Here is a 16,387-nt window from a genome sequence, read left to right on the forward strand (position 1 = left end):
TTGTAGTAATAGATTCCTTTCCCTGCTTACAGACAACTTACCAACTCCCTCATTTCCATTTCTCCTGTAACGGGGCTGTGCCCCAAGGTATGAATCTTGGTGACAAAGTCTCTCCTTTGTCACCTTTAGGTTTTTTCTTGTTTTGATGATGGAGGTATATGTGTGTGTGTGTGTGTGTGTGTGTGTGTGTGTGTGTGTGTGTGTGTGTGTGTTTGTATCTGTGTGTCTGTGGGCATCCAGAAAACAACCTCACTGTCATTTCTCAGAACTCACTAATTAGGCTCGGCTTGCTGGCTATTGCTCTGTCTCCATCTCCCTAATGTATAGGGGTATTATAAGTACAAACCACCATGATTATTTGCTTGGTTTGGTTTGGTTTTTGAGACAGGGTTTCTCTATGTAGCTTTGTAGACCAGGAGGCCTCGAACTCACAGAGATCCTGCTGCTTCTACTTCCCTAGTGCTGGGATTAAAGGCGTGTGCCATTGGAACATAGTTGATTTTTTTTTTAAAGCATGGGTTCTAGGAATCAAATTCATTTCCTCTTTCCCAAACCTACTGCTATATTTTTTCTTTAAAAAAAATTGGTTTGTTTTATTTTATTTTGTTAAGAATTTGCTTCAGTATTTTTCATTCTGAAAAATGGGGTCCAATTGATTTCCTATGGGCTTGGTTGGGAACAACTCAATCCTTTGGAGTTGGAAAGGAAGATTTGGGGCATATAGGATGCAAGAAAACCTGCCTGAGCTAAAGGGGTCTTCAGCGTTTGCAGAAAACCCAGTCTCTGGCATCTGCCCATGTTCCCTCCCACTGAAGATCTGTAATTCTACCTGTAGCTGGCCTCTCTTGCCCTCCTCAGGCCTGGTCTGAAGATGCAAATCTGGTAACATAGTCTGTCCCCACACTCAGTGCTGCTGTGGATACATTACCATCTCCTGTCCTCCTGACCCCCCCAGGGAACATAAGCAGTCATTGCTGGGTCACCAGCTGGCGCCATTCCCCTCCTCCACCACACCTGCTTTCTTGGCTCCCAGGGCAATCACCGCTGAAGGAGGCTGGTCCAGTAAGGGCCACATGCTGTGCTGATAGGATGAAGTTTGGGATACATTCCTTCTGGCTGAGAAACGATGAATTATAGGCTATCAGGAAAGGGTTATAAGGCATATCCTGGGGTTACAATGCATATCAAGGATCCTTCCTTGAGGTGTAGAACTCACACCTTGGAAGTGCAGAGTATACTCTAGAGATTGTCCCTTTATCACCACAATTGATGGATCAGGTACCATCTAAATGGGCCTTACTTCCCTGATGGAAATTGTAGCGGCATGGTGGGACACACCAAGGTTTCTATAAAGTGTCCCTCAGATGCAACTAGGAGGCCAGGGCCTTTGAATGGAGGTGGGAAGAGGCTGCAGCTGGCTATCCTACAACTCTGGAGGAGTGAAGGGGAGAATTAGGCCTGTAGGTACCTCCATACTCCAGGATACCTTGGGTGCAGCCTCAATTCTCTTTAGATTCAGTGTTTTCTCACTGCTGCCATTGGGAGCTAATGGAGCAGTTCACACTAGAAATGACAGCCTGTGGATAAGAGCCCTCTGCCCTCAAAGCCTACTCCTGGGTATGCTTTGGTAGTCATAGAACAAGTAATAGTTTAGTGGCCTTTGTGCAGCCACTGTTATTTTTATTTTAAAAACCTTTTATGATATGCTGTGCAGGTTATATATGTTCAGGGTAAAACAAAGATGGAAGTAGAGTCTGGACTGCAGTCCCCATGATGCACCCTGAGCATCACCCAGGGAAGGGTCTCAACCCTCCCATTTCGGCCTACCCTTTGTATAAGTGTGTTGCTGGTGCCCTTCAGTGGTTGCTAAGTACGTCTCATACTGGGCTGATCCTGCTGAGAAATCTTGGCACTAGAGCTTTAAAATAGTGTGTCCATGCTGTCAGCTACTCGGTGAAGCCATAGATGTCAGCTGCTCTGCCACAGGGTCCAAAAAAGCTCCAGGCTGACTTATTCCAAGGCTGAGTTTAGACGGGCTCTGCTTTCCAGACTGGCAGCAACTTGGATGTTACTTCAGCCTCTGATTGATTGTTCTGTGCAGATGCCTTTCAGCCTGCACTGCTGCCCTGACTCCTGAGTGATGATCACTCATCTTCCTAGACTGTCACAGCAACTAATAAGTTCTCTGAGCTCCCTCTGCTATCCCCGATCCCCCGGATGTGGGACTGTGAGTGAGGGCCATCCTCTACCCCTGTGCTTCTGATTCCTTCCCATGAGGACCATCTCCACCCTGGTTCCTGTTCACGATGTTTGGGGCCAATGTGCTGTAGAAACCTGGATGGAACACAGCTGGCACCTGTCTAAGATGAGGAGTGGCCATATCAGTGTGAGACATATGCCCTCACTCCTAATGTGCCATTACCCGGCTGCTGTTTTGCTCACAGTTCTTTGGCTTGGTTTGAATTTGTTGCTTGCCAGGATCTGACCTGCCTTTTTGTCCTGCAGTACTCAGAAGGGCAGAGCCCCTCTCATGTTTCTGTATCCTGTGCAGGTCCAGGGAAGAAGCGCAGATAATCTACCAGGTGCATAGAGTTGGTTCACCAACTCTATGAGTCATGTCTTGTGGGGTTGCAGGAACTCCTAAGCTTCACACTCTGATAGAGCTTCCCATTTAACCTTGCTGTCCTCATCTTCCCTGTTTTAGCCCCCCAAGAAGCTCCATTTTGGGGTGAATTGGAGTGCCTTAAGAAGAGTCTCTCATTAAAAAGGCTGAATTTTTTCTGTTATACTTTGATTACCATTTTCAAAGGGGCTGAGCAAGAAGGGGACCTGGACCTATGAATGAATGTCATCTGTGCTATTCTGTCTGTTCACGGAACTCATACCATCATGAGTTCAGGAGGGGCCACATTTCTCATCTCTTAGTGGTGAAGATATGCCTTGGTCACATTGATGCTGGGATCTCCAGTTTGGATGGGGTCTGCACATTTTAGTTTTGCCACTGACCCTCTATGGAGTTCTTCTCCTTGCATGGAGCTGTTAAGCTCTCAGAAATATTCTAACTGGGAGCTAGCTCATCATCCCTACTCCATGAGCTGGAAATGGCATGTGCCCACCCTTGCTGGAACAACAATGGCCATGATGGAACAACATCTGCATATCTTTGTGCTCCCTAGTCTTGCTGGGAGGTGATACCCCCTCCTAGGTCTTCTTAGCCCTCAGAAGGGCTGCCTGTCTTGGTAGTCAGCAACCCACAAAAACCAAATACTATGGCTATGCTTCAGGGTTGCTTCCCTATGAGTTCCCTCCTCTAAGCCCAAGGGCCAACCACATGTTTTAGGATCCCAGGTAGGGCAGGCCTTATTGTGTGTCTCCAGGGTCACTTACCACCCCTGGGTATAGCTCAGCCTCTTTCAGAAGGCTCAGATCTGAGGGAGAGTAAGCATGGTATGACTGGCCTGGATCTTAAGGATGACATCATTTTATAGACCCCAAACATCCTTTCAGGCAATCACTCACACAGCAAGTGAGGCCCAGGGAGGAGGAAAAGCAGCTGGTGGGGTCAACGTAGAACCCACTGTTGCTGAGTCAGACCCTGTCTCCTTTGCCCAGAGCCTGCATCTGTCAGCCTGGCAAGATCAGTGCCAGGCCCAACAGCTGGACCTATAGTGTCCGCTGGGCAGTCAGCTCAGAGGTGTCCCAGCCCCCAGAGAGGGTGCTCTTCAGCTCTTGACATATCTTGTTGCCTGGTACCACATACTACAGCTAGAACTAGGGACACAGATGGACTGTGAGGAGCAGAATGACCTCTTTCTTCTTCTTCTTCTTCTTCTTCTTCTTCCCTAGCAACATGGCTGACAGCAAGGCCAAACCTGCCAAAGCTGCCAACAAGACACCACCCAAGTCCCCAGGAGAACCAGCCAAGGACAAGGCTGCTAAGAGGTTGTCACTGGAGTCAGAGGGTGCCAATGAGGGGGCAGCTGCAGCCCCTGAGCTCAGTGCCCTGGAGGAGGCCTTCCGGCGGTTCGCAGTTCATGGAGACACCAGGGCAACAGGGAAGGAGATGCATGGCAAGAACTGGTCGAAACTGTGCAAGGACTGCCACGTGATCGATGGGAAGAATGTGACTGTCACTGATGTGGACATTGTCTTCAGCAAGATCAAGTAAGTTTCATGCAGGCTTAGGTAGCACAGCTTGTATCAGTAGCTGTGAGGGTCTGTGAAGTATCTTGCTTGCAGATTCTTGATGCTTGAAGCTAAGAAGTGGGCACAGAACCTGTAGTGTCTGAGACAGTCTGGGGAGTACATTGGCCCTAAGTGCCTTGGAACTCCTTGGCCATGTCCTGAGCCTCAGTCTGTCTGGCCTTGGATGTAGTCAGGGTGGGGGTGGGGTTCTGGCCTTGAGAAGACTTAGTTAACTCTAACCAACCACAGGTTAGTGAGTTGTTCACTAGACATGATCGGGTTCTACTCAGGTGAACAGAGACCCAGCCACTATGGGCTGAGTCCATGAGTTCAGTGTGGGGGCCATACCAGTTTAACCTTGTTTCTGGGATAGGACAGTTTCACATGACAGCCTCTTCCAGCTCCTTGTCCATCTCTGTTTATTTTGCACTTGAGAAATGCTCACATATGCAGCCAAATTGATACGGAACAAACAAACAGACAAACAAACAAAAAACCCAGCCATTCATCCACTGTGTTGTCAAACATCTGTGTGCTGTCAGGTCCTGTGGTTGATCTCTGTGGGTGCTACTAGCTGAACATTACTTCCTCCTCTGGCTTTGGGTGGGAGGTGTGGTCTTCATAACGGTGGTTGCTGATCACCATTTTTCCTGTGGACTTGTTGGGCAGGAAGGCTTCCCTGCCCCCAGGGTTGTGCACTGGTGCTTGGAGGAATCTTTGAGTAACAGGCAAAAAGTTAGAGGTGGCCTGGCAGATGGCTCCTGAGAGCTCCAACAAGTATCTCATGCTGGGAATCTAGGCATTCCTGGCAAGGTGAACGGATTTAACATGTGTCCCAATGGGAAGAGGTGAAGTGAGCCAGAACCCAGATACAGGGAACCATGACCAGGGGATTTGGGATGTTGACATCTTTCTGTTCCAGATGAAGCCAGCTATAGCTTCCTCCAGATCCTGGTTGAGAGAGATGAAGGAAGTCTGAGCCAGAATTTTCAAGGTCTCAGCCCTTAGGAAGGGGCTCTGGGGAGATCACTGAGCCAGAGTCTAGCTATCTCCACCCATTCCAAAGCTGATATCAACCTTGCTGTGCACTGAGAGTCTGAGGTTCTGCCAAGGAAGAAAATCTTAATTCCATGCTCCCTGGTGAACTTCCCATTGTGCAAAGTACAAGAGACTGTGTCTGGAGTATCCTAGGTTTGAATGGTTGTACTAGAAAGGCCGAGAAATGTATCCCAAAGGGGCTCTGCATCCTGACCCTCTCCAGGCCCCACTGACCTCAGGGGACTCTGAAGAGAAGTCTGAGCTGGTCCATTCTGCTTGCATTGTCTCCTTGTGCCTTCCAACCCCAATGAGAAACTGGAGAAGAGACTCTCCACGAAGTCTCAACCTCTGAAGGCAGATGCTGTGTGTACCTAAGTTACCCCAGCCCCTCTTTCCCATCCATCTCAGACCCTGTTCCCAGTTGTCTCAGATCTACCCACCTTGGCCTGAAGTTCAATTATTGTGGGTTAGGATGTGAGGAAAAATTATGGTCAGTGGCCCAGATGTGATCACTTTTCCCTGACACCCACTGCAACCGCTCTCATCTCTACTCTGGCCGGGTTCCATTGTGATAAAACCAGCACCAGTTCCTCCCAAGCCAACCAGGGAGGCACTTGGCCAGGGATCCTATGTACTTCTAGACTGTGGTCTTTGGGTTTCTTAACACTTTTTTTCTCCACAGCTTTTTCTGTGTGCAATGCTGTTGGATAACACTGGCCTCTCTGTGACACCCCAACAGAGGAGAGTCTATAAACACCATGTATTCATTATATTGCTTTTATAGGAAGGACCCAAGATGGGGTCAAGAGATGGCTCTTTCCCCTGAGTCCCTAAATGGGACAGCATAGTAATTGGAGATAGGAAGCCATGAGAAGTTTACAAAGTAAGGACACAGGCATATGCATGCCCCAAGATGTCTATTAGCATGAAGGACCTCCATACTGCTGCTGCTCCTCCATAGATGACTGGGATATCTTGATACTTTTAGTCCCTGAGACCTTCTAAATTACACCAAAGTGACTGCCCCTGAGTTTGGGTACTGCCACCACCACAGGCCTTGTCTGTGGGAGCTTTCCCAGGCTTGGTAGAGCTCACTGTGCTGGTCACATGGCCTACCTCAGCGGTCACCTGCAGGGAAATGTGTAGCCTCCTCAGAGAAACTGGCCTTATGGGTTCCACTGGACTGTTCCAGGCAGGGACAGGCAGGTGGATCCTGGTAGGTTGGCCAACTATGAATGAGGGGCATTGACCCAGGCTGTAAAAATGATCAGCACTAGAGGTTCTGATATAGCCAAATCTCTCATCTAGATGCCAAGCACTTGTGTTAGGTCCCGCAACACCCGAGACCTAGAAAAACTAGGTGAGCTATGTCTAGCATCTGCATACAGTTAAAGCTGATTGTTTTATGGAGCCCACCACCATGTCTAAACTGGCAAATGTACTTGGTCAGCTCCTTACCTTATCTCTCCCCATGTTCCTTCTCCACAGCAGGTGGCCTTTACAGACCCAACCCTGAGATTATCAGAGTCCCTGGAAGCTATTCCTACACTGAGAGCACATAGGGTGTCTTTAAGGCAAAGGCAGTGAGCTCATGGTGCTCTTCTCCATAGACATGTCTCCTATGACGCCGTGTCCTCAGTAAATCCAGTGTTCAAGATAATCAAAAACGAATCCAAGAACATGGGGACCCAGAGACTTGTGTCTATGGGGAAGCTTCTAGAAGGGATTCTTGGAAGGCAGGAAGAAGTGGCCTGCCCAGAGGTTAATCAACTTCTCCAGTTTCTTCTGAAGGAGGCTGCCTTCCAGCTTTGTGCTTTTATATGGACACCCCACCTCATGTAGAATTGTGTTTTTACAGCCTCCCAGTGGGTGGTACTATGTGGTTATAGGTCTTTTGGATGATGTGGGCCACAAAGGACTGAGAACTCCTAACTCCACATGTCCTTCCTGCCATGTGGGTGGAGGTGGGGGGCTCTAGACCCACACGAGTAAGCCATGTGAAGGGAATGCTTATTCCCTGAATGCATAACTTCAGACGCTCAGACTCCAGGACAGGGTCATTCTTCACTGTAGACTCTGGGCTACCTGGGAACCTTGCAGGGTTCCTGCCGTGCAAGCCCAGAGAAGGCTCAAGGCTATGATACTCTAGGCAGACTATAAGATCTATAAGTGCTGTATTCTAATGCCCGCTGTGCTTGCTGACACTGGATACACGCTGGGACGGGTGTTTAGCTGGGTGGCTGTTTAGCTGGGTGGCTGGAGAAGCCCAGGTGAGGATCCTGCACTAAGCAGAGGTCCAGAAACCCTGACATTTCTTTTGCCTTCACACGTGGATCCTTGAGACCCCAGAGGTCTCCATTCCCTCACCTCTACCATCTTTGAATTCTCCTTCCCTCTCAGAGCCCAGACTCCATTGGGGTTTCTTATGACCTATGTCCCACTTGGAACATCTCTGTTCTTGAGGACGATCCCCACCTCACAGGCATGTGTGGACAGAAGAGTCAGGCTCACGTTGTCTTAAAGTGTAGGGGGACAGTGTCCCGAGTACCAGGGTGGTGGTAGAATATTGCGAGGGGTCCACAAGGACTGGGGAACTCTGGGACTGAGATTTCCAGGAAAACTGTGGCTGTGGTGGCACTGTTTGTATTATGAGAGCTGGGTGTTTGTGGTCCCTTGAGGGACAGCCATGGCAGCTGCAGAGGCCTTTGCCTCCTATGGGAATTTGGGGCCTGGGAGGAAATTGCTTAGGTACCTTCAGGAAGTTGCTGACTCTGACAGGACTTGAGAGAAAAGAAGTTCAACTATTTCTGTTTTGGGGCAGGTTGCCATGGCTCTGCAGGCGTGGCGCCAGCTGGGGTATCTGCAGCCTTTGTTTAGGTCCTTGTCACCATGGCAGCGCTTGTTTGTTTTGATGTTACTATGTGTTAAATTTTAAACAAATTTCTTGAAGCTCTATACCAACTTTTATTGTGGACTACTGTTAATCTAGACTCTCCATCCTGCAAAAGGCTCAGCATGGCCAGGCTCCATATAGTTAATGGAGACCTCACACTGAAGCAAGGCCAGTGGGTGCAGCTTGAGAGACACCTGGAGGCCCTAGGGATCGTATCTATGTGTAACTGTCTATAATGGGTCTATGTGCCTGAGTGTCTGGTTTGTACCTGCAAATGCTTGTGAAAGAAGAGGTGTAGGAGCCTCGGGGTTGGGCCGGGCTTACCTACTGCCTCTTTATTTTGACCACCATCCTACTAGATAGGAGGCCCAGAAATCTTTGGCCTTTCTGAGCCTGGATTGTTTGTGTGTTGGGTACCCTCCAGAGTAAATGCACGGATTCCTGCCAACACTGTGCAGAGTCAGAAAGTAACTTGGCTGGGGTGTCAGGGCTGGGTGTCCATTATGTCTGGATACAGGTCAGAAGGAACCAAGGCCAGTCCCTACATGTAGAGAGCAGGGTCTAGATTTGTCTAGCTTGAGGATTTGTCAGCCACTGCTGAGTATATGAGCTGCTTGGTGTTCCTTACATGCCACAACTAGTCAGTGAGGCTCAGCATAGCAGCCACCTGGGCTAATGTAGCCCATTCCTCCTAGTAACAGGCCCCAGGTCTGGAGAGAGTCCTGGCAGGAGTTTTGGGAACCCTCTGGAAGGACAGGGTTCTGTGTGTACCCACCCAAACATCACAGAAATCCAGAGGTAAAGCAACTTGGACACATGAGGACCCTTGGAGGCAACCTCTGTTCCTGACTGTGGGACCCACCCAGTTCCATTCACCTATGGCACACATGTCCCTGGAGTTCCTCCTTCGGGCTTGACTTCCTTAGTCTTGGGTAAGACTAACAGTCACATGCTCCAGGGAAAACTGGCCTGACCCTGCAGGCCTTGAATGGAGCAAGCAAGATCCAGCATGCATCCTAGACTTCAGGTGTCCCAGTATCTGAAGCCTTGCTGCTAATCTTACTTCTGCATGGCCCTCTAGTGGCTACATATGGCAGTGCAGCGGAACCCCTCAGACCCTGCAGAGAAATCTCAGGGTTCTGACCTCTGTTGGAGGATAGACAAGACACGTAGAGGTTTTTTTTTGCCTGATAGTCATTGAGCTAATGGTTCCCATGGCTTTGTGGTCAAGGCTTCATCTGCTCTGGTGAGTCTGCAGTAACCAGGTAAGGATCAGGCCATTGGGCTCTCCCTGCTCCTCAGCTCTTCCACCTTGCCTTGGGAAGTTGGCTAGCCAATGCATGAAGGACATGCAGGAGAATGAATATCCATAACTTGTCTGAACACTTGCAGGGACATCTCTCCTCATGGCTTAGCCCTACTCAATCCAGGCCAAAGCCTTGAGGAGGTGGGGGTGGGCCGACGTGGTTCTCATTTGGGATCACCTGGAGAACTTTATCCCACAACCTCCAGCTCCTTGGAAAACACTAAGTGACAAGTGAAAAGATAGTTTGAGACAATTTGTTCCCAATAGAGGGAAATAGCAATGCCGTAGGTCACAAATGTCCACTCTAGGCAAGCTGGTGACTGCCTGTAAACAGACATCTGGAATGTGCCCAGACCAGGGCTATAACAGTGTTGCTGCATGACCTCTGATTTCCTGAAACAGGCTGATGGGCATCCAGGCCCCTCTGGGCAGAGAGCACATAGCCTACTCCCAGGAGACTTCTTGAGTCCAGTGACCTGCTGAGGGTACAGAGAACTGACAGGGCTAGACTTTCAACAGTGTCAGCATTGTCTTCCATAGAGAGTGCAGGGTGGGGCCGTGAGGTAGATGGGTAGTCAGTGGGCATGGGAGACACCTGAGAAAGGAACAAGAGGATGGCATCTGAAGAGAATGACGAGATTTCTGCACCTCTGTTGAATACATCTAAAGAGCCAGAGACATTGATAGCAACTTGAGGCCCATGGCAGCTGAGGCTGCTCTGCGGTTCACCAGGCACAGGTCAGCTCTGTATTTCTACGGAAAGACTGCAGGAGGGCTTTCTATGAGAAAGTATTCCTGCAGGGCAGGATCCTGGACTAGAGGTTCTCACTGCCTGGGGGGTGAGGGGGATCCCTTCCAGGTCCTTTGCTGCTTTCAGACCACCACATGTATGGGGAGGGAGTATCTTTCCACCCTCGAACCTTCTCGGTCTGAATGGTATCTAGCTGGTGGTTACTTCAGAAGCAACAGCTTCTGTCAATGCCAGGAACTGAGAAGCCCAGGCCTCCCTGTCTTGTCCCGAATGCCCCAGTCTTTCATCACTTACGAGTTTCATTACTTATTACTCAAGCCTTGACAGGGACCTCTTCACAAAGGTGATGAATGGGCCGGACTAGGGGATCTGTGAAAGCCCAAAGGTGAGGTGGGGAGTGGTAGTTTTGTGGTATTGGCCATAAAGGAGTAGACCTTCCTCAGAGGGCTCTGTTGCCTGATGCTAGGTCCTGACCCGCCTATCCAGGTACCAGGGTTCCCAAGGGACTGAGAAGGTGCACTGCACATATGGGGACATGGCCTGGGAAGCAATCCCAGGCTCTTGAAATATATTTGAGCAGAGACCCACTTGTAGGCCAGCTTTGGACAGCTTGGGAACCAAAGACAGGGAAGGCCAAGCCCTAGGAAGAGCCCTCAGTCCTGGGATGTCTAGATATAGGCTCACTGTGTAGGAGAGCCCTGCAGTTTTCACATTTGTGAGGAAGAAATGGGCATTGTTTTCCCAGAGCTAGTTGGGGATTCTGCTTCAAGAAGTGCCTGGGTCTCCTGGGAAATTCCCTGTGAACTAGGAACCAAGGCAGGGACCCCTCTCCCCAACAATACAGATTTATGGGGACATAGGCCAGAAAGGTTTTCTTGGTACCAGTAGAACAAACATCCAGTTCTATCTGAATGTGGCCTGTGATGGCTGAGTCCCTCCAGTTACCCCATCCCCCAGTGACTCATGCTGGTGGTGCCTGGTGCCGAGGCAGCCCAGAAAGGGCTGTGTGCCCCAGCAGTTGGTTGCCAGGCTGGTCATTAGGCCTGGCATCCTCATGTCAGCCCAGGAAGGGTTGGGAGTAGGAGACAAGAGCGCTTTTGACTTCTCAGGACAAACAGAGCAGCCCTGAGGGGCCTTAGAGCAACACACCCCCAAGGTCCTAGTAGAGAGGGAAAAGCTGTCATCTCCAGGCACCATTGGACTGTGAAGCCAAGCTGCTCAACTGCCCTGAATCTCCCAGTATGTCAAAGGTAGCTGGTAAGTACTGGGGCTGAGAGCACTGAAGGACTAGAACCCACCCTCTAAGACACAAGGCTTCTACTGAGATTCCATTACCTGCACCACAGGCAGTTCTACAAAGTTCTAGGATCCGCAGTGTCACTGTGGGACTCTAGCTCCTGTGTTGTGTCCTCGATCCAAGTGTAATGCCTCCGTGGCTTCCCCAGTCTCCTGAGAAGTAGGTGCAGTCTACAACATGGGGTTCCGTGCATTTCTCAAAGGGTAATTGGCTCAGCTCTCCCATTTGTTTGTAGAATGCCCCATGTGTTCAGGACTAGTGTAGTGTGAGACTCTTGTAGGCACCAGTAAAAACTCAGGGTGTGTGGAACAGTAGTATTTTCACATCTGGTTCCTCAGCCCAGCCACTAAGGGTCCACTTTGTGACTGTGTTGTCACTGGTGTAGCCTCACACTGCTGTCCACAGAATGCTTTATTGGGCCACTGCTAAAGGACATTTGGGTGCTTCTCAAGTTTGAATGACTGAAGAAAATCTGTACAATATTCACAAATGGGTTTAACATGAGCTTAAATCTTCATTTCTCCTGAAAGACTGGCTCAATGTCATTCCTCCTTAGCCTGCAGCGGTCAATTTCCCCCATTACCTCTGCTGTTCTCATGGGTGACTTGTCATGTGAGCTGTTTTCCCATCAGTGGGTTTTCTTTGGGGAGGTATCTGGTCCAAATACTTGGCCCATTTGAAATTTTCTTTTTTTTTCTTTAAAAAAATTATTTTGGCTTTTCAAGACAGGGTTTCCCTGTGTAGCTTTTGGAGCCTGTCCTGGAACTAGCACTTGTAGACCAGGCTGGTCTCGAACTCATAGAGATCCACCTGCCTCTGCCTCCCAAGTGCTGGGATTAAAGGCGTGCACCACCCCTGCCCGGCTGAAATTTTCTTGTTAAGTTGCATATTTCAGATACAAGCTCCTTTTCAAGTTAGTGTGTTCCAAGCATTTTTTTTTCAGCTCTGTGGTATTTATCTTCAGTGTCATTTGAAAGGACATGGATTTTAATATTCTGAAGTCCAGTTTGCCTGTTTTCTATTATTGAACATGATGATTTGGCATCATTTCTAAGAAAACCTTGCCCACCCTAAGGTCACCCAGGTTATCTAGATATGCTTGAGAAGGTTGACTCTGGAGTCCTGCTGTGGATCCTAGTTGGTTTATTTTGCAGAGGTAGCAGTTGTTCTAGTAATTTCTTGAAATAGTCCTTTCTCCTTGAGCTTGTTCAAGTTAGTCACCTGTGTGGGCTCCAGATACACTGATCTGTATGTCTGTCTCATACTGTCTCCTTCATGAGGCTTTGAAAGGTGTCTTAGACTAGTGTGGTCTCAGGCCTTCAACCTTTTTGTTTTCATAAACTCATCCTGGCTGCTCTGGAACCTATGCTGACGGACAGTCATAGAAGCCCCACTGGGATTTTGTCAGTCAACTGTTTGAAAGTCCTGAACTCGTAGCACTGCAGCTGGGGTCAGTGGCATGCCTGGCCATAAGAGGTAGCTTATCTCAGGCCATTGGACTAAAATGCCCCAGCAACATGCAGGACTTCACACTATGTCAAAACATCGAAAACTTCACTAATTTGAATTAGTTGGGGGTGAATGCCAAGTTGAAAATGGTTTAAAGTAAAATTACTATAAATAACTTCATAACTTTTTATGAAGGGAGGATTTTGTGAAATGACAGGGAATCTAGGATGCTCCCCCGTGGCAGGGTGCACATGGTGGGTGAGCATTGCAACTTCACGCCATCCTGCTGACCAGGCTGCTTGGCACTGTGCACTCATAGGACTCTGAGCAGGACAGGTGTTACAGCTCCTCCTAATCTTGCCTACTGTGATGACCATAGCCTTAGGCTCCTCCTGGGCCACTTCTAACCCTGGTTTAGGCCTGGGTTCCCTCCTGCTCCTTGACTGGCTAGGGTGTCCCCTGAAAAGATAAGAGGATCTTCTCTCCTGGTTTTCCCTCTGCCCTTGCACCCAGGAGAGACCACACTGCCGCTTGTGGAACAGACAGAAAAGTCCTGACACTCTGTAGTTCTTAAAGAATATGCTTCCTTCATTCTTTCCAGTCTGTTGGCAGTGGCTGGTGACTTTTGGCCATGGCCAGTGGGGATCACTGCAGAATGCAGGAAGGGATGGTATACATGTGGGGTTGGTCCTGGAGGACTGCATACTACCTGAGGACTCAAAAAGTTTGTCACCCACAGAGGGAAGTCCTGCAGGACCATCACTTTTGAGCAATTCCAGGAGGCGCTGGAGGAGCTGGCCAAGAAGCGGTTCAAGGATAAGAGCAGCGAGGAGGCTGTGCGTGAGGTGCACCGGCTCATTGAGGGACGATCACCAGTCATCTCTGGTGTCACGGTGAGGGGATGAAGCACTGGTGGGACTTAGTACTCTTGCTTGCATCTGCCCTTGGGGAGACCATGGCCCGGTAGACTTGTTAGCCCTATAAGTCTGGGGCTAACCTGGAGCCAGGAGAGGTAATCCCTTGTCTGAACATGTGGCCTTCACAGCCCTTGCTAGCTCCTCCTACAACCCCTGCCACCTCCCACTGAAATGCTGCGTAGATAGAGACAATTCTTACCCAGCTCCCTCACTTGCTTGGCTTGTGATAACACCCTCTTCTGTTCTCTTGCAGAAAGCTGTGTCCTCGCCTACGGTGTCACGGCTCACAGACACAACCAAGTTCACAGGCTCTCACAAAGAGCGCTTTGACCAATCAGGAAAGGGCAAGGGCAAAGCTGGCCGTGTGGACCTGGTGGATGAGTCAGGCTATGTGCCTGGCTACAAGCATGCAGGCACCTATGACCAGAAGGTGCAGGGGGGCAAGTAGCCTTACAGGCCAAAGCTCTGGACACTGCGGGTGCCAGGCACAGGACTTACACCCATTGCACTTCATTACATTCCTATGTTCAGCTGGGCAGAACTCAGAATGCACCTCCACTAGGCAATGGTGGGGGCAATGCCCAGGCCTCCTCCTGCTGGGTGCTTTGACACTTCTCTCTCAGACCCCACATTTGGCCCATGATTCATGTCCTTTCCTAACATACCTGCCCTGTCCACAGCTGGGAAATGGACTGCTATTTCCAAACGGTCTCTCCTAGGATCATACTACACTGGCCACTTGATCTGCAGGCAAAAAGGGGGTGTTTTGAGCATTGGTAGGTATAAGGATGAGCAGAGCAGACATTAGAACTCACACTGACCTTATCCAGGCCCTACTAGGGCAGTAGGAGCTAAGGAACTAACCAACTGCATAAAGTCATCCTGAATAGGCCCCTTCATCCTTCCTAACCACAGGACATGACTGAGGCTACCTGGTTGTTGTGCCATTGTGTGTGGAACAGCTCACATCAGTACACATGCACACACACACACACACACACACACACACACACACACACACATGCACGCACACACACATGCACGCTCATCAACCAAGTCTGTACTGAGTGGCCAAGAGACAATGGAAGGCCCCTGGTGACCAGGGGAGTGACTTGGAGCATGAAGCTGGAAGTTTTTTCAGTGCTGTTCTAAGAAATGACAAGACTATGTGCTTGGTCTCAAGAGTGGTCCAGGAAGATCCAGAACATGAAGCTGCCTTGACTTTCTCCTTGTCCTGACCCATCACCAGGTTTGGACACACATGATGCTGAAACATTTGGTCCAGAACAGACCTGGGCAGTTGTTCCACCAGTGTGAGATTGGAGCTTTTGCCAGGGAAAGTTATGTTGTGCTTTGCTCAAAAGTATGTGTCTTCAGCTCTATGAAGTCACCTCTGGGTTCAATTTTCCTAACTTTTCTCTTGAGTACAAGTTCAGGGCACTGGACGCTAGAACTAGACCCCCAACCCCCAAACTCTTGCAGCATCTACTAGGGTTTCTTTTTCTGCCACAGGAGAACACATGACTCAGTTCATCCATGTGTGAAGATGCCACTTAGGCAGGCCCAAAGGCATGTGCCACCATCATTACAGCCCCATAGCAATTGTTACTTTGCGTTAACACAGCCCTACCCTTGCATGCAACTTGCTGGATGGACTATGTGTTCATTTTCTAGAAAGAACCCATAGTGATCTCAGGACATGGCTCCAAGAACGGGTGGTTGGGACATCACATGGCTTGGCACAGCACAAGTAGACAGCAAAGCTGCCTCCCTCACTGCCGTGGCACACAGTCGCATTATCCGTGCCTCTAGGGCCCAGAGAGCATGTCTTCACTGCAGCTTGAGGGAAGACTGCCTACTAGCCTGAGAGGAAAAGCAGGACCTCAATACCAGACCTTCTACCTCTGAAGGTCCAAGGTTATGAAGTCCCTCAACACAGCCACAACTGGAGGATGGGGATAGTCTAGTAGTCAGCTTCTTCCCCAGGTTGTGGGAGTCTGCAGTACCTGGCATTAAAAACCAAGTACTGGAGCCTTGGTTCTGAAATCTGACCTTGCTGGTCTGGGGAAACAAAAGGACACTGACACTTCTCACACCCTCCTTCAGAACCCCTAGTCCCCATGTGTCTCTTGGCCTGATGCTATTCTTGTCTACTGCCTATTAACAGCCCAGTTGCCACCATCACAGCTGAGTGAAATGGAACACACACAAATCCATCAGGAGGTGACTGCATATGGGCCAGGGCTGAGTGACAGGCTAGGGTGGTCTGAGGATGGTCTGAGGATCCTGGACACAGTGTCCCTTTCAAACAGTTGAGATGCCAGACTGATGTCCAGATGAAGATCCAAGCCAAGATCGAGGGTAGGCTGCCTAGCAGCACCTAGGAAACAATGCCACGTCATGGGGCCACCTAGCCTCATGGAGAAGCTTCGTCATAAACTGACTGCCTCGCCCGTGTGCTGGGGATTGAACAGAACAGCGCAGAGAGGCACACACACATAGGTTCTGGGCAGCCGAGGACCAGAACTATCTCAGCCCTCACAGGGGAAAT

General features: G+C 49.6%; 1 protein-coding gene across 1 annotated transcript; it reads left to right on the forward strand.

The window, feature by feature from the left end:
* The first annotated feature begins 3,850 nt into the window (after positions 1-3,850).
* Positions 3,851-14,308, forward strand: Tppp (tubulin polymerization promoting protein). The gene is made up of 3 exons (XM_035439167.1): positions 3,851-4,164; positions 13,659-13,812; positions 14,090-14,308. Exons 1-3 carry the CDS (start codon positions 3,851-3,853, stop codon positions 14,282-14,284), a joined length of 663 nt encoding a protein of 220 aa, XP_035295058.1. The 3' UTR covers positions 14,285-14,308.
* The last annotated feature ends 2,079 nt before the right edge of the window (positions 14,309-16,387 follow it).

The sequence above is a fragment of the Cricetulus griseus genome, chromosome 2, assembly GCF_003668045.3.
Source record: "Cricetulus griseus strain 17A/GY chromosome 2, alternate assembly CriGri-PICRH-1.0, whole genome shotgun sequence".
Lineage (NCBI taxonomy): Eukaryota > Metazoa > Chordata > Mammalia > Rodentia > Cricetidae > Cricetulus > Cricetulus griseus.